Source organism: Rhamphochromis longiceps, linkage group LG3 (assembly GCF_057381845.1).
Source record: "Rhamphochromis longiceps isolate RC_006_pf linkage group LG3, R_longiceps_female_GT1.1, whole genome shotgun sequence".
NCBI classification, from domain to species: domain Eukaryota; kingdom Metazoa; phylum Chordata; class Actinopteri; order Cichliformes; family Cichlidae; genus Rhamphochromis; species Rhamphochromis longiceps.
The window spans coordinates 42,601,672-42,628,356 of record NC_140559.1 but is presented as its reverse complement, the minus strand read 5'-3'; the positions used below and the strand labels follow the sequence as shown (position 1 = coordinate 42,628,356).

Sequence of the window (26,685 nt, the reverse complement as noted above, 5' to 3'; positions counted from 1 at the left end):
TCAGATATTCAGTTTCACAGTTTTGGTCGTCCAGCCATCATTCATTTTCTTCCTCTTATCCAGTTCAGGGTTGAGGTGGGGATGAAGCCTATCCTAGCTGCCACAGGGCGAGAGGCAGGGTACACCCTGGACTACTCGTCTATGGGCAATTTAGAATCACCAGAACTGATCTACATACACAGAAATCCTAACAGATCACATCAACTCTAAAACTGAAGCTTACAGATCGAAACCAGAAATTCCTCCATAAATAGAGTCGTAGTTACTGCAGACTGGGAGGCAATTTTACCTGCAAATTGATGCAGGCGGTCAGCAACTTTCCTTTTCTGCAGGAATATGACCAGAATACAACCAGCTGACTTGAGTACTCCAATACCAAGAGATGCATCACAGGCGAGTTGTGCGCATTGGTGCAGACTGACGACAATCCCCTTGAGTCAGAGTGAAGTTGTTTGGAGGCAGGTTGCCTCCCATCAGACAACCTGAGCAATCGCCCTGCCATCAAAAGTATCCGTCCTGAGTTTGAGGGTTTCCACAAACCGCTTCTGGGTAACCAGTTGGTTGCTGCAACTATATGCAAAGATTCTCAGAGAGCCAAAAATGTAACAACGTCACTGGTGAGCCACCGATTTACTCCTAGTCACGCAGAGGTGGCCGTCATATTTTTGCTCTAGTGTGACTGCGCCATAAGAACTGTGATTCATGCAGACCTTTTTTATTAGAGTCCAAGAATAAAAATATGCAGCTGGAAGCAAGCGTAATAGGTTCCCGTTATATTATTAAGCTTTAAGTGAGAGGCCTTTAATAAATTACCGACATATAACACCATGCCATTACAAACACAAGCCCGTTTAAAGCAGGCACGATGATATACGTATGGTACTTTTTTGCAGCGTTCATTTGTGTGTGCGTTTGTGGATTTATTTTAAATATCACCCAGCCAGTATTTAGTCTAGCTTTTTCTCTGCACCCTAATGTCCCATCATATCTCAAAAACTGAGAAGAAAAGTAAACAGTGAGGCAGTAGTCGAATGTCGAAGTCAGATGGGCTATTAAAAAGATTTTTGTAGTGATCTTCTCATCGTTTAAGGCTTTTTGATTAGTCTGCTTCTTGATTGATTGTAGTGTTAATGCATGGTGGTATAATGCTGCTCTGTTCTGATATAGTCGCAGCTAAATGTGTCTGACGTGCTTTACATATTTCATCATACAGTACTCAGGGTGCATAGTTATGACACTGAAACACAGAAGCTTTTGTGATTGATCGCAGCAGGTTCTTCCACACCATATCTCATATAATTCCTCATTAAACCCTAATCAAAGCATCGCCTCGCCTCTGACGCCCACCAGCATTTATAAACATTTCTGTAGCCCTAAATCACTTCATCCAGATGTAAGACGTGTCTCGATCTCTTGTACTGATTTGCTTTGAGTTTCCTAAAAGTCACAGTCGGTGTGTGTTAGCACGTAAAGCTCTCTCGGCATAGATTGAGATCATATGTGTTTAGACTGAAAGAGGAATCAACGTTTACTGGGAGACTACTGCTTTTCTGCCAGGCCAGATGTTGAGAGGAAGAAAGGTAGGGGAGGATTCAATTAAAGAGAGGTTGCTCATGGATGAAGAAAGAGGATGAAGATTGCGCGGAAGGAAGCAGAACGGAAAGAAAGCTGAGAAGAGAGAGCTAAGGTCAAAGGATTAATGAGGAAAGTGCCAGTTTTAACAGAAAGGCAGCAGCGGCAGCAGCGTGACTCATACAAATACCAAGACACTGAATACTAAAGGGTGTGTGTTGAAGATTTATAGTATGTGGCTTTGGGTATATGTTTCCTATGTGTGTGTGCATATGTCTGCTTGTATGTGTTACTCTGAGTCTAGTCTTTACCACATACTGTTGGACCTCCCAGCTAGTTAAGCCCTGGGGGAGACGGGGGGGTCTACTCTGAACTGCCTGTCTGTCTATGGATGGTGATGAGAAATAACACACTACACACCCTTTTCTAGACCTCAGCATAACTCAGAACAGACACACACACACCAGGATTTTCTTTGTTTATTTCATTCGGGACTTTCACACTTTGGGTTAAATCATAGGTCACAGTTTATAGCAGACACATACTGCTGTACATCCCTGCAGTTTACTCCTCCTCTGCACGTTGTGGGTGTTTAACAGTTACAGCAAACAAAATAATCAAATATTTTGTGTTTAAGTTATCTTGAAATGTACAGTTTGTCACTGTTTGTCATTATTCGAGGCCACACTTCCTATTTTTCTGAACCTTTTGTTCCCTCTGTGTCTCAACAGGAAATTAAATAGATAGAAGTGGCAAAATAAACCCAAGCAACAGAAGATACAGATCCAGCTGAATATGATAATAAATAAAGCAGACTTTGTTTTTCTGTTTTGTTGGTTTGGGTTCTTCTGTTTATTTTCTCCTATCTTTGCAGTACGCTCCTGCCCGCACCTGTCCCTGCCCCAGCACGGCTTCCTGAGTTGCAGCAACAGCTTTGGCTCCTACAGGGTGGTGTGTCAGGTGGGCTGTGATCGGGGCTACAGATTAGAGGGAGACTCCGAACTCACCTGCCAGGCAAACTACCAATGGAGTGGGCCCCAACCTCGGTGTGTGGGTAAGCTTTCACTCCACTGTCAGCCACTATCTCACACCGTATCCTAGTAAGATGGAGAAACTCGGCTTTGTGCTGTCATGGGTTTAATTTGCTATATCAGTGGCTTTTCTAAACCTCATCTCTGAAAGCAACATATGATTACAAAACATGACTCCAACATTCACTGCAAGAATAAAAAAAGAAAAATGCCCCACAGCTGGTTGTGATGATGCATTGAGAGTTTTTGAACCTTTGGCTTTACTGATTCATCTGCCAGCATCTTGTTTTTTCGGTGCTGTAGCGCTACATTTCCAGCTGAAACTTGCAGTATACTGTTAATGTTATCAAGTGTGGTCGAGAGGTCTGGTTCAGTGAAATCAAGTGACTTTTAACCCATTTAAAAAGTCTTGCAAATAATTAGGTTAACTGTTAACAGGTCAGTAATGTGACTGGATATTACAAACAACATCTTAGAGAAGGAAATATTCAAAAGAACTGTGTTTACAAATGGTGGAATAATTTCAGAATAATATTCATTAGCGTAAATCTTTGAAGACTTTTAATCACTGGCAGTACAAACAATACAAATACACTAAAGATCAAAAGTTGTCACATCTTAAAATGGAAATAAAACTCTTTGCATTCAGTTTTTATTTTACGCATCGTCCCAACTTTATCAGAGCTGGGCTTGTAAATAAATAGTGTCAAAATCCAATAACAGCTAAAGCATTGATTTGGGCACCGAGAGAAGTAACGGAGGCAAAAAGTGAAGCCAAAAGATCATGTAGCTGAACAATAGAGAGCTTTGAACACAAAAACAATTTTTAAATCAGCTCTACGTGTTACAGGTAGCTAAAAATGTACGATTTATGTTCTTTGAGTTATTATTTGGATTTTTTAGCTTTAATTGAACAGTAGCGTGAGAGTGCTGGAAATGATATGCAGGGATTGGTCTGGGATGGACTCAAACCCGAGTTCCTACATTAGCCTTCAGCATGTAGGAGCGGCCTTGTGTTGGCTTTTCTATCCACCACTTACAAGTCAAACAGCCTGAAAGCGCTCAGATTAGCTGAGGTGACAGCTAGTTGTAAACTTTAGGTCTAATTACATTTTAAGCTGGTGAGTTATAGAAATTAAACTCCTCCCCAGCTGCCACGAAGAGTCAATTTGTATTATTATCAGGGTGTAAACCTGCGTATTTGTGATGGACACACGAGGAACTGTTTTTTTGTGCACTTTTTTTGTTGGCTTAATTTTTCAGCCATGGATGTTGCTGCTTAGACATAACCTGCTGCCTGTTCAGTTATTTTTGTGTGCTCAAGTGTGGTTTTGTTTTTGGCACCAAACTGTTTTATTCCAGGACTTTAACAAAGTGGCACATTCTGTATTTTCCCCATTTTGGGCTAAAAATAATTCATTCCCAGTTTAATAACCCTCGTCACATCGTATCCAAGAGAATTCATCTATTACAGCGACATCTTGACTTGTCTTCAGTCAAAGTCTTAGTATTCCTTCATCTGTGGAGTTAAATCCGATTTATTCATGCAGTTATTGAATTAGCATTGTTTTCCATAATAAATCTTCCCAGCCTTGCTTTCACTCAGATACACAGCAGTCCTCTCTGACAGTAAATATGTCTTGCAGCATGACTATCATTCAACTGAGCGCTCGCATGATTTGTTTTGCTTCTGCTTACTGAAACGTGTCTGGCTGAAAAAACACAAAGACAATCTATCAAACAAATGGCCCCGATCTGGGTTCCTATGAAAAAACGGTGTAGTTTACAAGCGTATGTAAACACGCATATACAGCGGTTAAACATATGGGGCGTGTTTGCGCAGAGACCCGCCATGGCACAAGACACATCTGCTTTCTCACAGCAAAGCTACAGTTACCACATATACACAACACAAAATTACCCACACACTCCAAAACTGATAGTTAAGTCAAAATAGTCGCACACACTAGTGCCCACCACAGAGAGCACCCAGGTCATGCACACGAACACACAAAAAAGGGACAGTGTGAGAGCGTTTAGCCACAAATCTCCGGCCGGTGCTGACTCACTTCCAACCAACCAGCTAGATGCACTATTTAAAAACGCCTGAGCCATCTGCTACCAAAAAACTCTCTCCATTCCTTTATCAATAACTCCAATCTCTGCACTGAGTGAGCCGCTGCTTGTTTGTTTGGCCACCTCTGCATTTTCCTGCAGACTTTAGCACAACTAAGAGGACTCTGCGGGCTGCCGTTGGTTTGTTTCTGTGTTTGCTTGCTCTGTGGTGAAAGAGGATCAGCTCGGCTGCCCTGAGAGGATGCTGAGATAGATTTTTTTTTTTTCATCCGATTGTAATCCCCGATGTCGAATATCCCTCGGAGTGAGCTTTCCCTGCAAAGCAGCTACAGCTAGAGCCAATGAAACTGAGATTTGGCGAGGGAGAGAATGAAAACGATCTATCCGTCATCAAGAAAAAAGCCACACTGGCCTCCAGAAATGCTTGAAAGGCCTCCTGTGTACGAGCCCTGCGGTCAGCGCTTTCTTAAGTTGATTTCCGACCAAATGTTTGTCGTTTCCGTGCCAGTTTTTGATACACAGCGGCCGAGAATAGCTTTATTGTTGCCGTTTATGGTGGAGCCAGCTCAGAGGAAGATTTTATCACATTCGGTTAACACACAGGAAACACGGTCGAGATCTTCCAACTCTATTTTTTTTTCCACTCTTTTGTTCAGTGTTTTCCCAGTTTTATCTTTATAAGGAAATCTTTTCAGCTACTTTTAATAACAAACAAGAGACAGATTGATAATCTGTCTCTTGATCTTTCCCACCCAGAGGTGCGTTGCCCTCCCATCGTGACTCTGAAGAACATCTTTCTGTCCCCTCCTGCTTGTGGGAGAAGAGCAGTGTCTCCAGGCTTTTTTTGCCTCCTCAACTGTCGTCCAGGTTACAGTCTCCAGGGGAACAGGAAGGCAGTGTGCCTGAGCTCTGGGAACTGGACAGCCAATGTCTATAAAGCTGTCTGCACAGGTAACTGTGTGTGTGTGTGTGTGTGTGTGTGTGTGTGTGTGTGTGTGTGTGTGTGTGTGTGTGTGTGTGTGTGTGTGTGTGTGTGTGTGTGTGTGTCTTTTCCTAAAGAGGGAATCTATCTTTCCTTTCTGCAGGACTACGGTCAGGGCAGCGGTCAAAGCTGCAGTGGCTGTAAATTGTCTCTACAGTTGTAACAAGGAAGTAAAAAATACAGAGGCCAAGACCCCTCTGCTTGAAGCTCTGGAGGCTGAATGATGGAGTTTACAGTTAGGTTTGATCATTTTGTTTCTCCACATGACTTTGGAGTAGAAGAAGGGCCTGTATGCTCAGGTCCAGAAGTATTTTTGGAATTTTGCCACCACAGTGCAGTCAAGATATCAAACAATCAAGATGCGATTGACGTGCAGACTTTAGGGCTTAAAAAAAAGTGTTTGTTTTGGATTTGTTCTTTTTAAGGATTTTTTTATACACAGTCCCCCATTTTCACAGGCTAAAAAGTAATTGGACAATTGGCCAGGTTAGGTCTGCTCCCTCATTAATCCAGGACAATCTAAGCACATAATAAACTTAGATTCCTACTTCACTAGAACTCTCAATGAGGTGTGAAAAATGGAGGCGACATCCAGATACTTATAGACCTGACTATGTAAAGGAGTCGTTTTGAAAATACAGACATTTCCTGTCTTTCTAAGATGCAGAAGGATCACGTCGGTACACCAAAGTGTGGTCAAAAAGTTCTGCATCTCTGCCAATTAAAATGTAAAAAAACACATCTGATTTAAATTTAGCCTATGTATGCTTCAGAGTTATCACTTTTGTACCACTTTAACTGTTTGTGATTCCTGCTTGGATCACTTGTGCATTCCTGATTCTTGCAGGATCTCCTGCTGTCAAATGATATGATGAGAAGGGCAGGTGAGAACTGAAGAGTGTATTTCTGTGGTTGAAGAATTCCTGCATTATAGATAGACAGCTTCAGTTGTTTTTTCCCTGAAGAAATTGTATTGTAGGTCTAGACCCAGCTATCATAACCAGTGAAACTTCAGGCAGTTTGACAGAGAAGTTACTTGTTGCTAACTCTGCAAAGATAAAATCCCAGATGCCAAAGTGCAATTTGTCAGAACAGAAATCCCTTGAAGCTAAGCTGGAAGCAGTCCAGAGGCACACAAAGAGAAGACCTTGAAGGTGAGATTGCCCAGATTTAAATAAGCTAAGGTTCCTAGTTATGTCAGGATGGGAATCTGGCATAAACATTTGCCGAATCAAATATGCAAAGCCATCTGCTGTGATGACCCTTTGTGAATATGGGAGCTGAAATAAGCTTCATTGCTAGGGTAGCAGAACTATGGGGATCCATTTTGTCATTTTGTGTGTGGTTAAAATTAGCAGGTGATTATTTAGCCATAAAGTTGGGAAGAAGAGGAAAGCACTTTGCATTTCTCCCTCCAATACTGAGTAATACACAAACACCCCCGAGGCCTCATGATTAAGATTTCTGTTTAAGACCATTTCATTCCTGTGAAAAACAAGATACAGCATTATTAGAAACTTGACTTGAAATCACTGCCGCATCTGACTGCCAACCTTTTTTTAGTAGTTTTGCGTGTCGTATGTGATAAATGCGGTCAAAAGTTGATTTTATATGGCATGAATGGGTGGGAGCTTTTAACAGGGAGCTGTATTTGCAGTTCAGAAATAGAAGTGCTGTTAAGAGTGAAACATGAAGATAGAGAATAAATGGAGAAAGAGGATGATATGAAAAGAAAAACAAGAGGAAACTTGGAGTGAGAATTTTTCCATTCTGTTATTTTTTCTCTGCTCTTCCAAAGGCGAGTATGAAGCTAATCTCCCCCCCCTTAAAGCAGACCTCGGGTCACTAACTCAAACCATACTGTGTCCGAGCTTTCGAGTCTATCCCCTCAGCTCAGACTGGGCTCTGGAGATCATTATAACAGACTGCAGTACTCCAGATGCCTTGCAGGTGAAACAGGTGGTGCAGAACTGCTCTCTGTCCCCCCACCCCACCCCAAATGTCCTCAGTACCCTCATTTCCTCATGGAGAAAGTTTGCTAATGAAGGAACTTGTGTCATTAAGGAGAGGAAGAGGTGCCATAAAGATGAAAACGAGGGGAGAGGTAAGGCGGACGGGGAGGTGAGAGGGGAAGATGAGTCATCTGTAGGTGTTTTAAAATTACATGGCAGAGAGAAGATGAGTTTTTCTGATACTGTCAGACACAAATGGGCTGGAGGGAGGAGAAAAAAGATATAAAAAAAAAAGAAAATGTAAATTAGCTGGAAAGAATCAAGAAGGAGAGCTGCAATATGGGCGGCACATAACGAGCGCGAGAAAAGTTGTTACAAAGATGAGAGTGTTCGACTAAAGCTTCTGGCCTTCCCCTCCCCTCACTTCATGTTGATGACACCCAGAGTGAAATATGTTTCCCTTGTTATAAAGATGAAAGGATTCGATCTGAGCTCAAGTGTGTTAGTGTTTAACGGAGACGGATGCCTAAGTGGATGGGTCATCGGGTCCAGATGGGAGCAGCTCTGTTGCATAACGCAACAGGCATGACCACCGCCGATCGATGGGAGAAATCAGCTCTTGGAGGCTGAGCTTGTTTCCTGCAGGCTTGAACTGCGTTCAGCTGAACTGTGCTGGCTTCTCATTATTACACCATGCTGTATGGAGAATGAGACAAAGGAAGAAAATGTTTCATGCAAGGGTCACGGTGGCTCCGACAGCCAAGCAGGTGGACTGCTGAAGGTTTTTTCCAAATAAAGCTAAACTTCGTCCTGACAGTGCCTAGCTGTTTCCTGCTGGAACAATGAGAGGTTTTGTGCATTATCTAAGGGAAAAGACTATTATAATCGAAGTAAAAGCGTTGAACTTTGTGCAGATAGCTTTTAAAAGCTAGGTTTGTCAAATGTTTGACAGACACTTGATATGAGGTTTATTTATTTTTGATAAATTATTGAACCTTAGCAAACACCAGCTCTATGTGGCACAGACATTTGAGTCGTAGTTGTGTGGCACTGTCTTCACAAGTAGTCGTCCAGGCTGCTGGAGCTGCTTTTTACCAGTGGATTTACAAACCAACATAACTCTAGCTAATTTGCTCAGAGAGGGCTATAATTATCTTGGAATTGTCTTTTTTTCCCTTCAAACAATCAAAGTACAAACAGATTGAGTAGAGAAAACAAAAAGAATTGGCCAGCAGCTGGAAATTTTCTTTATTGATTTAGTTAACTTTTATAACCAAAAGCTGGTTTTGTTCAAAGCCTTTCTGACTTTTATCTACCTCTGCACTATGAGGTGTTTGGAGAGTGCTACAATACTCACATAAACAACAAATCATACGAGCTTAGAGTGCTAAACAAAAACATACTTTTTTTTCCTTGGCTCTCTTCATAGAGTTGTAAAAACATATAAGCAATTCACTCTGTCACAATATCAGATTACTGCTACAGGATTCATGATCAGAATCAGCTTCATTGGCCACGTATGTGTAGCATACAAACAAAGAATTGGGCTTTCTTTGTTCTCAATTTACATAACCGAATAGACAATATGTGTGGCATATTTGTATTTATAGGTGCAGCGGTGCAAATATGTTGGAATAAATACCAACAGGTGAAGTGAATAACACTGATTATCTCTCCATCATGGCACCTGTTAGTGATATATATTAGGGGGCAAGTGTACATTTTGTTGTCGAAGTTGATGTGTTAGAAGCAGGAAAAAAGGGCAACCGTAAGGGTTTGATTGAGTTTTGCAAAGACCAAATTGTGATGGCTAGATAACTGGTTCAGAGCATCTACAAAACGGCATCTCTCTGGGGTGTTCCTGGTCGGCACTGATCAGCAACAGAAGTGTTCCAAGGGAGGAACAGTGGTAAACCTGTGCCAGGATCATGTGCAGCCAAGGCTCATTGGTTTACATTGAGTAAAGGCTGGCCCGTGTGGTCTGATCCAGCAGACGAGCTACTGTAGCTCACATAGCTGGAATTGTTCAATGTGGTTCAAATTGACAGGTGTCAGAATACACAGAGCATCAGAACCAGACCATAGAAGAATGGGAGAAGATCTAGTCTAATGATGAAGCATTGTTGCAGACCATGCACACCCTTCCATAGAAACAGTACTCCTTGATGGCTCTTTCAGTAGGATAATCTGTCCTGCCACAAAGCAAAAATGGTTCAGAAACGTTTTGAGGAGCACAACAAGTTTGAGGTGTTGGCTTGGCCTCCAAATTCCTTAGATCTCAGCCCAACCAAGCATCTGTGGGATGGGCTGGACAAACACGTTCGATCCACCTCACAACTTACAGGACTTAAAGGATATGTTGGTAACATCTTGGTGCCAGATACTACAGCACACCTTCAGCAGTCTAGTGGAGTCCATACCTCGACAGGTCAGGGCTGTTGTGGTAGCAAATGGAGGACCTGGTGGTCATACTATTGTACCTAATCACAAACATCTGGTAAGAATTTCATGTCAACAGCACCTTTAGCCAATTTACTTAAAAATTGTACGTATTTGGGGTCAGTAGCAGGTATGTTGGTGGACGTTGACGTGTAAGTAACAGGATAACAGTGTTTTGCAGGTGCAGGTAGTTGTCAGTAGGCTGGAGTCTTAATCAGGCAGTTCGAGGAGGTGAATCGTTCATATTTAGATACCACTGTTATTATCAATCAATACCTCTAGACTGCAATACCTCTAACAAAGAACTAACAGCGATTTCATTTGAGCTTGATGCATGTTGATGTGCTGGGAGTGATGAGGGGAGTGTTGAGCTGGAGTAAAAGCAAGAAAGAGTGCTTTTTATTCCGTGTCTTTACTTGGACTGCACAGAATCTAAGAGCGAGGTCTAGTGGTGCTGGAGCACGAGCAGTGGTGCTGTCTCACTCTCTCTTTGATTGCTTATCAACAATGACAAACTGCCTTGTTATGTTTTAAGCTGTTGGGGGCAATATGACATCACACGCCTGCTCTATCAGCGATAATGAGGAGCAGGTTGAGGTCAATGTCTGCGGGTTATGATGAAGGAACATCTGCAATAGTTGAATCCAATTTCATTCTCTTCTTCTTCTCCACCTTTTTTGTCCCTCTGTCTTGTTAGATACTGAGCCACCGTGGCTACAGTGCCCCGACAACATTGTTGCAGGGACAGTTGAGCGCCGCGGCACGGCCATCGTCAGCTGGAACGTCCCAAATGCCACGGACAACTCTAAAGAAGAGGTTAGATATTTGAGTAAAAAACAGTCAAATTAGATGCTACTTAATTCTAGAATAGCTTGATAATTATGGGGTAATGGTTTCCCGCCCTTGGTATCAAAAGTTTGTTGTATCCACAATAAACCTGTAACATATGATAAGAGGGCACAAGCATGAGCTAAAGTACAGTATTTATTGCATACATGGCATGTGACATTCTGTGGTTTACTTTATGTGGTAGGATAGATTACATGGCTGTTTTGTAAAATTCTCAATTAATTTGCACAAAAGTAAATCTCTTCTAATTTATTCAGCTTTCAGCTTCCTGCTTTGAAAGCAGTTTGACTCTCTTCTTCTTCACATTTTGTTGTCTCTCACTTCTCCAGGTGGTGGTCCAAGCGAAGCCAGTCTATAGTCTTCCACAGCTTTTCCCCATTGGCAAGGAAACCATCACATACTTTGCTACGGACCGCTCTGGAAATCAGGCCAACTGCTCCTTTACAGTCACCGTCATCGGTGAGCTCATCCTTCTGGGGACCACATAAAACCAAACAATGGATGCTGCATGTGGCCTGTGGCAGATTACAGAGAGCGAGGGGGGGGCAGAGAATTCGGTCACACAGCGTTTATGTTGTGTTTGGACAACTGCTCCTGTCCTATACAGAATCAAATAAATGATAAAAAGTGCCTTTTTTTAGTAAGCAGAGTTTGCATGCTCCGTGCTCGTGTGGTTGTCTCCGGGTACTCAGACTTCCTCCCGCAGTCCAAATACATGTGTGTTAGTTTAACTGGTGATTGTAAACTGGTCGTGCTGTAGGTGTGAATGGTTGTCTATAAAAAGTGAATATGATTGGCAACTTCAAGCAACTATGGACGAAATAACTACTGGCAACATGAAGTGGGCGGGCTGACATATGACCTGATAGTAAACGCATTAGAGGGTCCCTAAGTTGTGACTCCATAAAGTTGGAAAAGGCTCAAGTTCCCAGATGACTCTGAGTGAGATAAGTGGAAGAAGAAAGATGGATAATTAGTGGATAAATATGCTGATACAGTGGGACGTAGTTTGTAAAAAGGGTAAAGACAGTGAGTGTCTTTTAAGGTCCAAACTCGTCACCTCTCAGTGGGGACACTTTACCGCCAGTTTGTTACTGGATTGCTGCAGTTTGTTTCAGTGATTTCACCGAAGCACTTTCAGAGATTTTAATTGACTAACTTAGCAGTAAGTTCTGCTCCAGCAGGTGCCAAACACTGTTTGCTGTTGAGAGTGAATAACAGGGGTGTCCCATGTCAGCCACCCAGTAATCACTGCAGTCGGGGGAAAAACCCCAAGCATGGTAGCTGTGAACATTTCCATATGTTATTATGTTGGTGGAAAGTTGTGGGTTTTTTATTAGAGACATGTGTTCAACTCGTGCCCTCTGACACTCTCTGCTGCTGCTGCATCGAGAAAGTCAGATGACAGAGTCGCACTCGGCTCCCCAACGTTTTTTTTTCCTCACTTTATCGTCTGTTCAGCTCTTTGTTTGCTATAAATGCCTTTGTACCTAAATATTATTGAGTTTGCGGCCTGATTTAGTCTATTTATAGTGACTGGCGTTCAGAAATGTGACTTTAACAAGTTTTCTCTGTCTGTGCGCTTACTTTCTGTCTGCCTCCAGATACGGAGCCCCCGGTCATCGACAGGTGCAGGTCACCGCCCGCGATCCAGGCCACGAACGCAGAGACGGCGGTGGACTGGGAAGTCCCGCAGTTTTCCGACAACTCAGGTATGTCTGGTCGCTCCTTCTTTAGACCGTTTATTCTTTTGCAGCTCTGTTCCACTCTGCTCCACCCACTGTCTCAGTCGATGATGGCTAAACAGGATCTTTTCCTCTGGGAGATTGGAAAAAGAAGGTTCTGCGAATAACGGTGAAGGACACTGGACATAGAGGACCAACTGTAAGTGGGTGCATGGACGCCTCATTAGCGCGTCTGTGTTTAGAGAGAGAACGGGCCTAGCGGACAAATGAAGCTGTTACAGCGTCTGCGAATATCATTAATGCGAAAACAGATGGAGGCAGTGGAGAGAAGCAGGTGTTATTGCTATGAAAAAAGTTCTTCTGTGGGAATGCGTGCTCATTCCACCCATTTTTCACACAGTCTGGATAATTGTGCGAGCAAATGCAGTACTCGAGTCAAATGCTTTGGACTGTCAGTTCATTATGTTTGTGGGTTTTTTTGTTTTTTTTAATCAGAGTGATTGCAGTTGTTATGTTAAGACATTAATCACTGTCTAGGTGAAGCTGACGCTCTAGCAGTACACCCACTAGAAAAATATCTGTTTAATTTACAGCATAAGGACTTCACCTAAGTGACAGTTCTTAGAAGTGTTGTTCATTGGCATAAAAAAAGTAAAGTTGTGCGGTGATTGTGGTTCTGTGGTGACTCGAGACTAATCACTCACATTTCATGGAGCTGCTCTTAACCGATTCCTCTCTAAGACAGTGTAAATGTAAACCTAGAAAACATTATGGAATACGATTGCAAGAAAAATGTTCTGTATTTTTGCATAAATATGACCTTGAACATTTACACAAGTGCAAAAAGTAGAGACAGAGAGCCCAATTACGTAAATGTAAATATTATACTGGGATGTGTGGGGTTTTCCTTGGCTCAGAATGACTCTTTAGGGGGAAAGTATGCACGTAAGCATGATTGGTTTGCACATAGCTAGGCAAAGATTCTTAATTACATTAGTTAACAGAAGAGTTTTGTTATTTTTGGCTATTTTATAAAGAAAAACATCTGAGCTTTTCGGGGGGTTTTCTCGAAACTGAAAAGTGTCAGGCCTAAAATAAATTATCCACAGCAGGTGAACTATAGGAAATAGGAAGAATTTCAGTAAAAACCTGACCCAGGATCTGACAGGCACATCTGGACCTTCAGTTGATCCATCTACTGTTCACTGAAGCCTCATCAGAAATGGTCTCAGTCGAATTGTGGGTGTCATGAAGCCGTTTTTAAGGAAGGGCAACCTTGAGAAAAGGCTATGAGGTTTCAGGAGCCAGTTTTCTATCCCCTTTTGTGGAAAACCAAAAACCAGGAGCCACAGAAATAAACAGACATCTTAACCTAAGAGAGAGGGAAGGCAGAATAGTTCGTACAGTAGCAGTGACGGTGCTTAGTGGGCTTACTGGGAAGATGAAGTGAGTCGAAAGTACAGGCAGGTACTTCTTTTTACTGGTTAATGTGCGAATTTCCTGACTTAGACTTAATTTGCAAATATGTCTTCAGGCTTCACTTTGGATTAACTTTTTTTTCTTTTTAATTCAGAATAATATAGTGAAGGATGAGATAAATTAAACATGTACTGCGATGATTACAGAGGACAGAATTATTTGAATGCAGGGCTTCATCTTCAACATGTTATGTATTTTGTGAATTTGTGATTTAATAACTTGCTGAAATGAAAAAGGCACGTTGAGTCTGCTCTTTATCAAACTTTTTTTTGCAGCCGTGTTTCTAAAAAGCTAAAACGGGGCCACAGAGCAATAAATTCAACATTGAAACGTTCTTCAAGGGTGTTTTGACAGGCAATAAAGCTGTAACTGGCAACTCCAGGACTCAATACACAACCAAATCTGAATGCTATAAAAGTTTGTATGAAGGTCGCTTTGCCAGATAGACTAAATACCGTAGAGCCGGGTGAATTTGTCCTGGCGCTCCGACTGTACCCAAACAGCTGGGGTGGTGACAGACAACAAACCAGACTTCTTCGGGCTCCAGCCGGGCTCATGTAATGCACCGACTCTGTACATAAATAACACTAACAGTGATTACGTGTGTGTGTGAGTGTGTGTGTTCACAAATTCAGACCCAAACACAGGCGCCAAAATTAGCATCTCGCTCACCAAAGCCCCAAAGTGATCATTCCCCACCTGCCTGCAGAGGTGCACCCCCATCAAACACACACACACACACACTGTAATAACAGGCTACTGCGGCTGCTTCAGGTCCACACGACGTCAGCCTGGGGCTGCTTCGACGTCAGTGTTTTGTTTTTCCAGGCCCACACCCTGATGCCAGCTCTATATATAGTCATGACTCTGGAGACACGCACATACAAACACACACACTTGGGCTAAATATAAGGGGAGACTCCAGCAGGCCAGACATGTGTCAGCCCTGTTGGAACGGCGGTGCTACTGTTAATACAGGAGATGGATCAGAGTTAAACGAAAGGTTGATCCCTCACTTTTCCCTCCTCCTTAATCCCGTCTGTGTCTCTCACACTTGGTGCAGATGTTTCATTGTTCTTTGTCCACAACCTGTGTGTCAGCCTAAACACCAACACACTCATACACTCCGCTCATCACAGCAGCCTCTCCCAGTGCTCTATCCGTCACTTTCTTATTTTTTTTTTTTTTAGCCAGCTAGACTTAAGTTTCCTTTTCAATTCCCAGACCTGGATTCTTTTTTTTTCTGCTGCCACGCGATGCCCAGACACATTATTCCTATGTTTAACATAACAGCTATGGTTCATAGGAGTGACTCATTTAGTCCTGGAATATAAACTAAGGCTTAGAGTGCCCTCTGCAGGAAAACCAGAGTAACTTCGGATTAGAGATGAAGACTTTTAAACTTGGAAAAATAAGTTCCCAACAGCAGGTGTAAAGGGGAAAATAGAAAACACTGTTAGACCAAAAATATTAAATCATGGATACATTTGCGTGCAGCGCTATGTTCTGATTTTAATCAGTTTAAAAGCCCCAAAAGATGCTCCATGTAAACCCTCACATCAAACTGTTATTTTACATTGACTTCTTCATAATGTGCAGTAATGTGCACAAGTCTGTAACGTTAAATGTTTCTCGGACCATTCTTGATCTTTGAACATTGGCTGCTTTCCACTAATTTTCAGCTCGGACCTTGTAGCAAAAAATTCAGATTTTTGATATTGAAGCCACTTGACCCTGACCTGAGAATCATTCAAGCATAAAAATGCAGATACAGAAATGTTATTTTTGTATTTGGTTATAGTTTACTGATGAATAGTTGGGTAGCTGGCACATTTTCTGAAAACAGCAGTTTCTGTCTCACACTCACAGGATGCTTTAACCCACCTAATACTACTTCTTTGTACAGTCCATATGATTATGCTTTTTCACAACAAGATCACCAGGAAGGGTCAGCAGAAATGAAATAATCATCTCTCTGTCTGTCTTTCAGGCGGTCGCCTCACAGTAACCAGTCGCCACAGTCCAGGCTCTCTGTTTCCAGTAGGAGAGACTGTGGTGCAGTACACCGCTACTGATGCAGCAGGAAACAGCCGCACATGCAACCTCACAGTAACTGTCCAAGGTATAAGAGCACCCCTGCATCTCAGTGACGTACCTGCACCCCAAGGAACCCTTTCTCTCTTTTTTTTATATTGTGTGTTAAAAATGAAATACACAGTAAATAAAACAAAACACCAGTGTCAGTGTCCTTTTGCAGTGCCTGAATTTTTCAGTTTCATTGTGCAGTCATGCATGATTGTAATCAGACACTGAGCTCCGACTTGAGAAAACCATGGAAGTGCATTATGTGTATCTGCTCAGGGACAACGTGTGACCAGCCGTACGTCCCAGTGAATGGAGAGTTCATCTGTTCTGAAGAGGAGGAAGGAGTCAACTGTACTCTCCACTGTAAAGACGGCTATAGCCTCACTCAGGATGCTGTCCACAGCTACTTCTGTGCCTACAACGGCATCTGGGAGCCAGCCTACTCTCCAGACAGACCAGACTGTTCATGTTAGTGTGGCAGAATATATATATATATATGTTTATACATACATGCTGTATGCCTCACTGTTTATTTTCAGTTTCAGAAGAAGAATTTTTCTTCTTTAGGAGGTAGAGAACATCAGTGTGCCACCGCCAAAACAAAACATTCTATAAATAAAACACAACTTGACCATGAAAATCAGCAAGAAAATACAGGCCTCTTACCTACATACATATATGTCATACATAGATACATACAGGGTGCTCTGTTTAAGCTGTTTTAACCTGGCTACAGCAGCTGCAAGCCTCTTTGCAACCCCCCTCCACCTCTGACCCTCCTTTTTATTGTGTATTTGACTTAATCAGTGTCACATCTGATACCACTGGTGCACGCTCTGTTCTCTACAGGTTTTCTCCAGTGCAAATAACCTTTTTTTTTTTTACCATAGTAGTGCTGACTGAAGTGTCCTTTATGTCCTCTCCAGTGAACCGTATAGCCAACAACGGGTTTAAGCCCTTCGAGATGCTCTTTAAAGCATCTCGCTGTGACGACGTGGACCTCGTCAAGTCATTTACTGGAGAGTTCAACAGCAAACTGGGAGGCATGGTGAGGACTTCTATCTCTGCAAACACATGGATAAGCTGTGAACCAACTCTTGAATACATGTTGCATTTTGTGGTTTGTCTTACAGCTGCCTAAAATTTGTGGCAATGACGATGTCACCTGCAAGCTGGAGGTGATGTCACAGGGACACTGTCTGGAGTACAATTACGACTATGAGAATGGATTTTCTATTGGTAGGATTACCTGGCAAAAATCCCCGAATATAACACTTATGTCTTAAATTAAACATTTTCACGATCATCTTCTCTCTTCTTGTTTTACACCCTTTAGTACCAGGAGGTTGGGGGGACAACTGGGGCACTCAGGGCTCCCAGGACTATGCCTACTTTGAATCTGGCTTTGCCACAAGCACCCGGCAGCTCCCCACCCAGAACCAAGACGGCAGCATGCAACTTCACCACCGCACCAAGAGGCACAGAAAGATCAAAGGCCCGACTAAAGACCACAAGATCCAGATCTACTTCAACATCACAGGTAGAATGTCTAAGAGATCTCAAATGTCTGAGTTGCTACGCTGCTACTGCTGACTGTCAAAAGCTTTTTAAAGGCTGCACATTAATGTTGCCACAAGCAAAAACAGAGCGAGAATCATGTGTTTATTTATTTTCGAAGAACAACGTACAATAGCTCAAAAAGCTTGAAGCTTAGCATGTCTATAATCTTTCTAGTGCAGCATTTTCTTGCTCTCAGACACGCCTATGTTTCAGTCGTTTAAACTTTGGCCATTCTCCCAGCAAGCATCCCTTTGCCCCTGTCGAGGAACGACTCAATTGAAGTGGCCAATCAGAAGAGGCTCCTGCGGATGCTGGAGCAACTTACCAATAGACTGAAGAGAACACTGTCCAAGCAGCCGCTGTCCAATTTCCACTTGTCTTCAGAGATGATTATAGCAGATCCCAAATCACTGGAAAGCAAGAGGGCGTCTCTCTTCTGCAGGCCGGGCTCAGTCCTCAAAGGCAGGATGTGTGGTGAGTATAGGAAGGTGCACCCACCTAACCTCAGGGTTCCCTTCATAACAGTATGAAAGCACATTGCGGTATTGCTTTTCCTAGCCTCTAACTGTGAATGCTCTTTCAGTCCAATGTCCAGTGGGAACCTACTTTTCTCTTGAATATAATGAGTGTGAGAGTTGCTGGCTGGGTTCCTACCAGGACCAGGAGGGTCAGCTGGAGTGTAAGTCCTGTCCTGAAGGAACCTCCACAGCCTACCTGCACTCCCGCAGCATCGCTGAGTGCAAAGGTACAAAACATGCACATGAACAGAAAGACGTCTGTCTTTTTGTGCTCAGATTTAAATGTTATTTTTCATATATGGGATTTTTTTTCTGTTTCATTTGGCTGGTGACGTGGTGATATTCATTTATTTTCAGGGCAGTGTAAGCCTGGTAGTCACTCTCGAAATGGGTTGGAGATCTGTGAGTCATGCCCCCTGGGTCACTTCCAGCCTTCTTTTGGAGCCAGAAAGTGTGAGGTCTGTCCCGATGAGACTTCCACAGTCACCAGAGGAGCCGTGGACGAGACAGAGTGTGGAGGTGATATAGTTTGACAGGCATAAAGTACACTACCCTAATGTCTTGCTAACTTAATTTATTTCCACTCTGGTGAGACCTAATCATTCCTGAGAAGAAAACCAATATTTTCCCAGCTTCTAATCAAAAACATATTTGTTGGAATTTGGCACTGATGTCCCATTATATCAAAAAAGTTAATTCCTACTTGGAAAAATTAGATAGTTGCCCTTTAAAGTTGGATGGAATAATCTAGAAACTCAAAAGTTTTGTTCCCAGGTTTCCAAGTTAAAATACATAAATAATCTACAACCTTTCAGACTTGGAGCTGTTAGGTGTTTTCCAACCAGCAAATGCTGCTTGTTTCAAATGTTTTTGGGTGATCCTGCCACTTCACCTAATCCTCGAATGTTTCTTTTTCTATTTTTTCCTGCGCCCCTCTTTCGATTTATGGGCTCTCTTGGACAGTCCCCTGTTCAGCAGGTCATTTCTCCCGCACCGGTCTGGTTCCCTGTTACCCCTGTCCCAGAGATTACTACCAGCCTGAACATGGCCGCTCTTACTGCCTCTCCTGTCCCTTCTATGGGACCACCACAATCACAGGGGCCACCACCATACAGCACTGTTCCAGTAAGTGTGCACGACTGCTAGTCTTGTCTGGGTGCAATATTCACGCAACACTCTGATACAAACACTCCAGTCCTGATTTGATAATATTTTATTTTGGGACCTGATAAAAACATTGAGGTTGGATTGAAGTTGTTTTTTTTATATATATTGAAATCTTCTGCTCAGCAGGGGATTGGAACTTCTTGCACCACTGTTAAGTAGGTTTGGAGTGTGATACAGTAACTGCAGGAGGCAACATGCACAAAGTAATACAGTTCTCCTATAGTCCCATACAATACAAAGCAAGGTTTAATAGGTAGCTACAGTTCATTTGGACCAGATTTTGCATTGATTAATAATTATAGAAGCCCCCCACCCCCACCCCTCCTGTGAATTTCATTAGCATTAATGTGACTTTTAAAACACCCGTTCACGACTCGTTAATGTGACTTTTGGATAAATCAGGTCCCGACACAAGCTTGTCAAAGGGATGAAGTTTATTGTTAATGTGTTAATTAAATTTGCTGCCCAGTTTGTCTCACTCTTAGCTCCAGTTTTGATGTAAGTCTGATGTTGGCAGCCGTATGCTGACTCTGTTCACACGTCAGATTTATATGTCAGTGTCATTTCTGCTTTTCTGAGTTGGCATGTGAATTAATTTATGTTAGACATCTGGAGAACATGCCAAGTGAAGTCAGCAGAGAGTAAAAATACAAGAAACTGCTGCGCGTCTGTGTAAGACCGTGCTGCCACCGCTGCAGTTGTGTGCTGTCTGATTTGTGGTGTGACAGCTCGGTCCAACTTGAAACACGATTACTGCACAAGATCAGGGGAAATGGAAATAATTTGGCTTTTATTGCTCGGCGGCAGAATGGAAATGAAAAACACTGTGTCTGAAGGGTGGGAATGAACAGAGGTTTGGACACGCTGCCAGAGTTGAATAAGAATAGTTTTTGTTCAGCTGGAGGTCAAACGTCTGCCAGTCTGGTAGCAAAGGGAAAGATCCTCGCTGTGTTTTTCCAACTTGTCTTTGCTTACACTGTCTGTGTTTTCTCTGGGTGTCATGGTCAGGCTTTGGCTCCAGCTTTCTTCCAAAGGAGGAGAGCGTCACTGCAGCTCCCGAGGTGGAGGTCATTGATGAATACCAATCCAGCAGTCAGGTTTGCCTTTGTCTTTTCTCAAAGTCCCACTCTTTACCATTAAAAAAGCCCTGAATACCAGGCGGTCCCACAGTGACTGGAGAATGTGGTGTGAACAAAATGATTGCTACCGTGTGTAAATTTAAGGCAACTTGCAATCTGGCTTTAAAGACGAGGACCAGGTCTACGATCATTGCAGTCAGGGGTTGTCTTCAAAGCAACTTTGACTCTGTTATATATTAGTGTTTGAAAGGTCAAGTTACGCAATTTATTTGTTATAATTCAGTGATTCACTGTAATAAATAATCAAAAATTGCAATTCTGTTGCAGTTCTGTTGCTATCTGCGTTCACAAAGACTCACTTTAAACTGAAAGTCACATGATCTTACTTCCATTCAGAGTCCAGGCAGAGCCTCATAGATTTAAAACAGCAACTCAGGAAAAGTGATGTAGTTGGAGCAGGATGGTGATTTAACTGTAAAAGGAGACAGTGCTTTATAAAGAAATATAACCAGCATACAAACACTCAGCAGAGATTGGAGTGGAGTCCAGTGCAAAGAGATGCAGATGTGTAATTATCATCAGCGCAAATTGCCTCAGAGTAATTACACTGTGTTGGCAATCTGTGTGTTTATAAATTAGGCAGCGGTTATTTGCAAACCTTTGCCAAACTGCCTGTGAGCATTTGCAGTGTGTCTGATTGTCGATAGACAGGAGACAGGCTGCCTAACACCAGCTGAGCTGTGCAGTCGCTCAGTAATTGCTTTGCACGCTCACCCTCTGCTTAACCAATCATCAGGCAAACACTGATTTTTCTCATTTGCAAAGATATTCCTTGTTCTAGTTTTGTGTAACTGAACAATTAGGATTCATTTGGAGCTCTGCAGATTCTGCATGTACTCATAGAAAAAACAAAAGCCTGTTTGTATAAACATGGATTTGCACTTGTTTCCTGTTGAATGAACCGTTTGTCTGCCTCCCATTCAATTTTTAAGTACTCTAGAAACCACACGTAAGCCCACAGTCTGAGAGTGAAGAGCTCTAATGGGGTGATACAGTAATATGAGGTCATTAAGATTAGATAGGGCCTGATTATTCAACACCTTGTAGGATTTTTAATTCGACAAAGCTTGTCTAGTCTTAAATCTTACATCCACATGTGTGAACAACATGAAATTGCAGGGACCTCAGGAGGGTTTGAACCCACAACTTTCCTGTTTTAAGCCAGCAGTGAAACATCTGGACCGTAGTGTCTGATACCGAATGAAGTTAGCTTTTCATTAAACTTCAATAAATGAAAGAATTGGCAACACTTTAATGTCTAAAAGTAAATATTTCACCTAGCTTCTTTTTGTATTTGGCTGAACAGAGACTGTCTCCTATTACTGCACCTTAAAATCTAATATCTACCTTTCACTGCTTGAGAATTGCACACATGCTTTTTCTTAGAGTATTTAGTGCAGAGTTTAGGATAACCATCTAATGTTAACATATTTGAGAGGACTTGATATCATTGTTTCATCTGCTCTACCCACAGGTTTTCCATGAGTGCTTCTTGCATCCGTGTCAGAACAAGGGAACATGTGAGGAGGTTGGAGCAGGATATGTGTGCACCTGCATGCCCGGGTTCACAGGTAGATCACCCATCAGTAGATCAGTGATAATGATTGATTCTCATGTGACATATTACAAGAACTGGATACACCCTCTGATTTCACGGTCAGGTGCCAAGTGTGAGATTGACATAGACGAGTGTAACTCTGCTCCCTGCCAAAATGGAGGCCTGTGTAAGGACGGCATAGGAGACTTCCACTGTCAGTGCAAGCCTGGATTTTTAGGTAAAGGGACCTTTGAGTTTGTAGCTCAGTATGCACAATACTCAAAACAAAGGTTGGCAGGTTAGGGTCAGTGATTATTTCAAGACCTTGCAAGTTTAGGTTTGACTTGCAAGTTTCTGACTGCACATTTTACAGAGCCATGACATCGATACACTGTAATATTTATATAATATACTCTATGTGCAACATTAGTGTATCTCATGTTTGTGCTTATTCTCCTGCTGTGTCTCAGGCTCCTTGTGTGAGGCGGAGGTAAACGAGTGCCACTCCAACCCGTGTCTCAATGAAGGCGTGTGTGTGGACGAGGTCAACAAGTTCGCCTGCAGCTGTTCCACGGGCTTCACAGGTTGCACACAAACTGACGTAACAATAATAGTTACATGTAGTGTGTAATATCAGATAAGTCTTCATGATCAAATGTCAACAGGATCTCGTTGCGAACTGGAAATCGACGAGTGCCTGTCCAACCCCTGTTTGAACGGCGGCATGTGCGAAGACATGGCCGGTGGTTACACATGTAACTGTGCCGTTGGATTCTCAGGGGACAGCTGTGAGATCGACACTGATGAGTGTTACAGCTCTCCCTGCCTGAATGGAGGCTCGTGCCTGGATGCTGTGAACAGTTTCAGGTAATAAACGTCCAGATGGAAAGCAGGAGTGATGGGATCTGCTGCTTGAAATAAACAGTGCAGGAAAGAGTACTCATTTCTGATGAGATGTTTTGTATCTGCGTGATGAAGTTGACACGGACAGAATGTGGTCGGTTTTCAAAGTTAAAGTCCCCTCATGTGCAGTAAGTTATTGTGCTGCATTGTTAAAGACTGCAAATAAGAAGTTATTGTACACGCTTGTCTTCTTCCTCTGTGTCAGATGTCAGTGTGTGGAGGGTTACCGAGGCCGGCTGTGTGAGGTGGATGTGGATGAGTGTGATCCGAACCCCTGTGTAAATGGGGCCAGCTGCTTAGATGGACTGGGGTCCTACACCTGCCGCTGCCTCCCTGGGTTCAACGGAACCAGGTGTGAGACAGGTACTATAGGCCAGATGGCACATCACCATGGCAACTCTAGATGGAGGAGGACAGGGAAAGATGTAATTAACGTGAAATGTTTTCAGCTGTCAGTTACACCTGACTGTGTCTGTCAGAGTAAAGGGTCGTCATTGGTTAACCCCGGATAGCCTTTTGTCTTTGGCATCTTCGTCTGGACAAGTAGTGAAGATGATGGATGGAGAATTTCATGCAACTATAATAAAAAAATATTTAAAAAGTGTTTTAAAAAATAGACTAATAACAAATTTCCTTTCTTTGGATTTTTGTAAAATTTCAAATAAAACACCATATTTTGAAAATATTTATGGATAATGTTTGAGCTTTTTATAAGAGAGTTAGAAAGAAATGTAGTTGGGAAACATCAGCAGTAACTAAAATAATGGGTTTTTTGCATTTTTAAGTTAAATGAAATCACCGTTTCTTCTCTGTCCTGGCAGAGATGTCCTCTGCCTTCAACCTGGACTTTGAGGTGTCTGGCATCCACGGTTATGTGATGATGGACGGAGTGATGCCAGCGCTGACCGAAATCACCTGCACCTTCTGGATGAGGTCATCTGACACCACTAATTACGGCACGCCGGTGTCCTACGCTGTGGAAGGCAGTGATAACGCTTTCCTTCTAATAGACTACAACGGGTCAGTGATGCAGCGAGATTTAAGGGGCAGACGTTTTTTAAGTATCACTTTCCCTTCACGATTTTTTTCTTTCTTTCCGGCGTTGCCGCAGGTGGGTGCTGTATGTGAACGGTAAGGAGCGGATCACGGACTGCCCTGCGGTGAACACCGGTCAGTGGTACCATATCGGTGTGTCCTGGAGGAGCTGGGATGGAGACTGGAGAATCTACATCAACGGGAAGCCCTCAGACGGAGGCAAAGGCCTGTCAGTCGGCACCACTATCCCAGGTGTAGTGCTATCCTCGGCCAAGACAGATGTTCTTTGAAGTCATTAAATATGCAACATCAGTGATAATTAGCTTTTTCGTTAGCTAATTTAATTTAGTAAATAACCAAAAACCCTGGTGGTTAACCTCGGTCCTCGCTGTTGTCTGTAGCTGGAGGTGCGCTGGTGTTGGGTCAGGACCAGGATCAGAGGGGGGAGGGCTTCAACCCTGTCGAATCCTTCGTCGGCTCCCTCAGCCAGCTCAACATCTGGGATCGTGTTCTCACACCACAGCAGGTAAACCACGTTAGCTGATGTAAATAGCACATATATTCACTAATAGAGGCTGACCAAGGATTTATCGTATCCATCCACCTCCACCTTCTCTGGCTGTACTGTAGATTAAGGTCCTGGCCAGCAGCTGCCCAGCTTCTCATGTGACTCACAGAGGAAACGTCCTCGCCTGGCCTGACTTTCTCAGTGGAGTTGTGGGGCGAGTCAAAGTAAACCTCAACAGCATTTTCTGTGCCGGTGAGAGAGCTTCACGTGTTTCAAAATCGTATTACCTCAAAATTGGAGCTCAGTTACAAACCGTGTGCTGCAGGAGAACAAGCAGGTATTAGCCTTCAAGCTTTTTACATTTTCTCCAGACTGCCCCAAGCTGGAGAACACTGTGCCCCACCTCCACATCTCCACTGTGGATGTGCGTCCCGGCGCACAGGTGCAGCTGTCTTGTGATCCCAGTTTCTACCTGGTGGGGGAGCCTGTGCTGCAGTGCCAAAATAAAGGAGAGTGGAGTCACAACCTGCCCAGCTGTGAACGTAAGACAAAGACAGGCAGTGCTCAGTCATGTGTTTCCATGGTTTTGCACCTGTTTTAATTGATTTCCTTTGTTATGTCAAGTTTTGATTTGAAATATAATTCAGATTCAGTCTTTTGTCTTTATAAATGTAAATGTAACAGTCACATCCTCTGACACTGCTCGTTGTCTCTGGTAACACTTTATAATATGGCCCATGATTAAGGGCGTAATTCCCCAATAACTAGATGCAGTTTCATTGTATTCTATTTAAAATTACAATGTAATTATATTATAAGTCAGGCTTTTACAGAAAATACACAAATAATTATAGTAGTGTGTGAGGTATTTTAAATATTGAATAATTCCAGGTATTTTACATGTAAGGAGACACAAATTATACTGTATACTGTAATTTTATGGTAATTTAGTAAAAAAAAAAAAAAAAACATTTCCCCATCTTACATCATAAATACACTGTACTTTACTGAGTGGATTCATCTTTTCTTTTTACATCTTATGGGAGTTTACACCCTTGGCTGTTGGCTGTGTTATAAAGTGTTACCACATATCTTACAGGTGTGTCCTGTGGACCTCCTCATCCACTGGAAAATGGCTTCTTCCAGGGAACAGACTTCCACGCCGGCAGCTCCGTGGTCTATGAGTGCAATGCTGGCTTTTACCTGCTGGGGGACACCAAAGTGCATTGCACCAACAGCGGCAAGTGGGGAGGAACTCCGCCGGCATGTTTGGGTACACAAACAGCTCAAACTTTTTACAAACACTTTAAATAAAAAATCCTGTTTCTGTTGACAACTTAACAGATAACCCATTTGTCCTTTTTTGTGTGTGTTTTTAATCATATGTGTGTGCAGATGTGGATGAGTGTGCTCTGGGCTCTGACTGTGATGATCACGCCAGCTGTCAGAACACAGAAGGCTCCTACACCTGCACCTGTATCCACCCATACACTGGAGATGGCAAAAACTGCACAGGTGATATGACAACGTAGTCAGGTGACACAAGCAGCTGTTTTCCTCCATTCTTTTATAAACCCAGCTGTTCGTGTGTGCGTTCAGAGCCAGTAAAGTGCGAGAACCCTGGGACTCCTGACTTCGGTCGCCGATACGGGAGCAACTTTCTGATGGGCAGCGAGGTTGTGTTCAGCTGTGACAACGGCTATGAGCTGATTGGCTCATCTCAGCTCCAGTGCCTGGAAACAGGAGATTGGGATGATGCTGTCCCATACTGCAGAGGTGAGAGCTGGAGTCACATAATGCTATTGCGATCAAATGGATGGTGTGATTTATTTCAGTTGCGTCTGATGTAGTGGACTCGGCATTTGTTTTTCACAGTTCCGATTAAGCTGATGGAAAACTATGAATATTTTATGGAGCTTTTTGGATGCTTACTCTGCAGCTGCGATCCTTAGAGGTTGCTCAGTTTGACCTTCACAGTTTTGCAGCTTCTTTCTAAAGTTTTGGATGATTTCCTTGTTATAAAAGATTGGCACTTGAATTTTTTTGCTGCATGGATTTAATCTGCAGCTTGTTTGGTTGGAAGAGGCATGTAACCACAAGCTTCACGCTTTACAATGAGATAACTACATACTATAGAATATGATATCACATAGCAAAACACATAAATC

The 26,685-nt window shown here is 42.8% G+C and overlaps 1 protein-coding gene across 4 annotated transcripts in view; it reads left to right on the top strand.

The window, feature by feature from the left end:
* svep1 (sushi, von Willebrand factor type A, EGF and pentraxin domain containing 1) overlaps positions 1-26,685 on the top strand; it is a 111,672-nt gene that overhangs the window by 67,441 nt on the left and 17,546 nt on the right. For 3 of the 4 annotated variants that reach the window (XM_085398601.1, XM_085398609.1, XM_085398593.1), the window contains exons 7-34: positions 2,447-2,626; positions 5,436-5,630; positions 10,750-10,868; positions 11,231-11,360; positions 12,506-12,613; positions 16,056-16,187; positions 16,427-16,618; positions 17,077-17,198; positions 17,284-17,389; positions 17,487-17,690; positions 17,951-18,184; positions 18,294-18,455; positions 18,586-18,747; positions 19,192-19,353; positions 20,404-20,492; positions 22,009-22,105; positions 22,196-22,309; positions 22,542-22,655; positions 22,737-22,938; positions 23,180-23,337; positions 23,796-23,994; positions 24,086-24,261; positions 24,411-24,535; positions 24,640-24,769; positions 24,889-25,059; positions 25,617-25,790; positions 25,913-26,032; positions 26,117-26,293. In XM_085398601.1, the coding sequence (XP_085254727.1) occupies positions 2,447-2,626; positions 5,436-5,630; positions 10,750-10,868; positions 11,231-11,360; positions 12,506-12,613; positions 16,056-16,187; positions 16,427-16,618; positions 17,077-17,198; positions 17,284-17,389; positions 17,487-17,690; positions 17,951-18,184; positions 18,294-18,455; positions 18,586-18,747; positions 19,192-19,353; positions 20,404-20,492; positions 22,009-22,105; positions 22,196-22,309; positions 22,542-22,655; positions 22,737-22,938; positions 23,180-23,337; positions 23,796-23,994; positions 24,086-24,261; positions 24,411-24,535; positions 24,640-24,769; positions 24,889-25,059; positions 25,617-25,790; positions 25,913-26,032; positions 26,117-26,293 (4,254 nt within the window). The remainder of the gene's footprint in view (positions 1-2,446; positions 2,627-5,435; positions 5,631-10,749; positions 10,869-11,230; positions 11,361-12,505; positions 12,614-16,055; positions 16,188-16,426; positions 16,619-17,076; positions 17,199-17,283; positions 17,390-17,486; positions 17,691-17,950; positions 18,185-18,293; positions 18,456-18,585; positions 18,748-19,191; positions 19,354-20,403; positions 20,493-22,008; positions 22,106-22,195; positions 22,310-22,541; positions 22,656-22,736; positions 22,939-23,179; positions 23,338-23,795; positions 23,995-24,085; positions 24,262-24,410; positions 24,536-24,639; positions 24,770-24,888; positions 25,060-25,616; positions 25,791-25,912; positions 26,033-26,116; positions 26,294-26,685) is intronic. The other variant, XM_085398616.1, reaches the window with a different exon arrangement.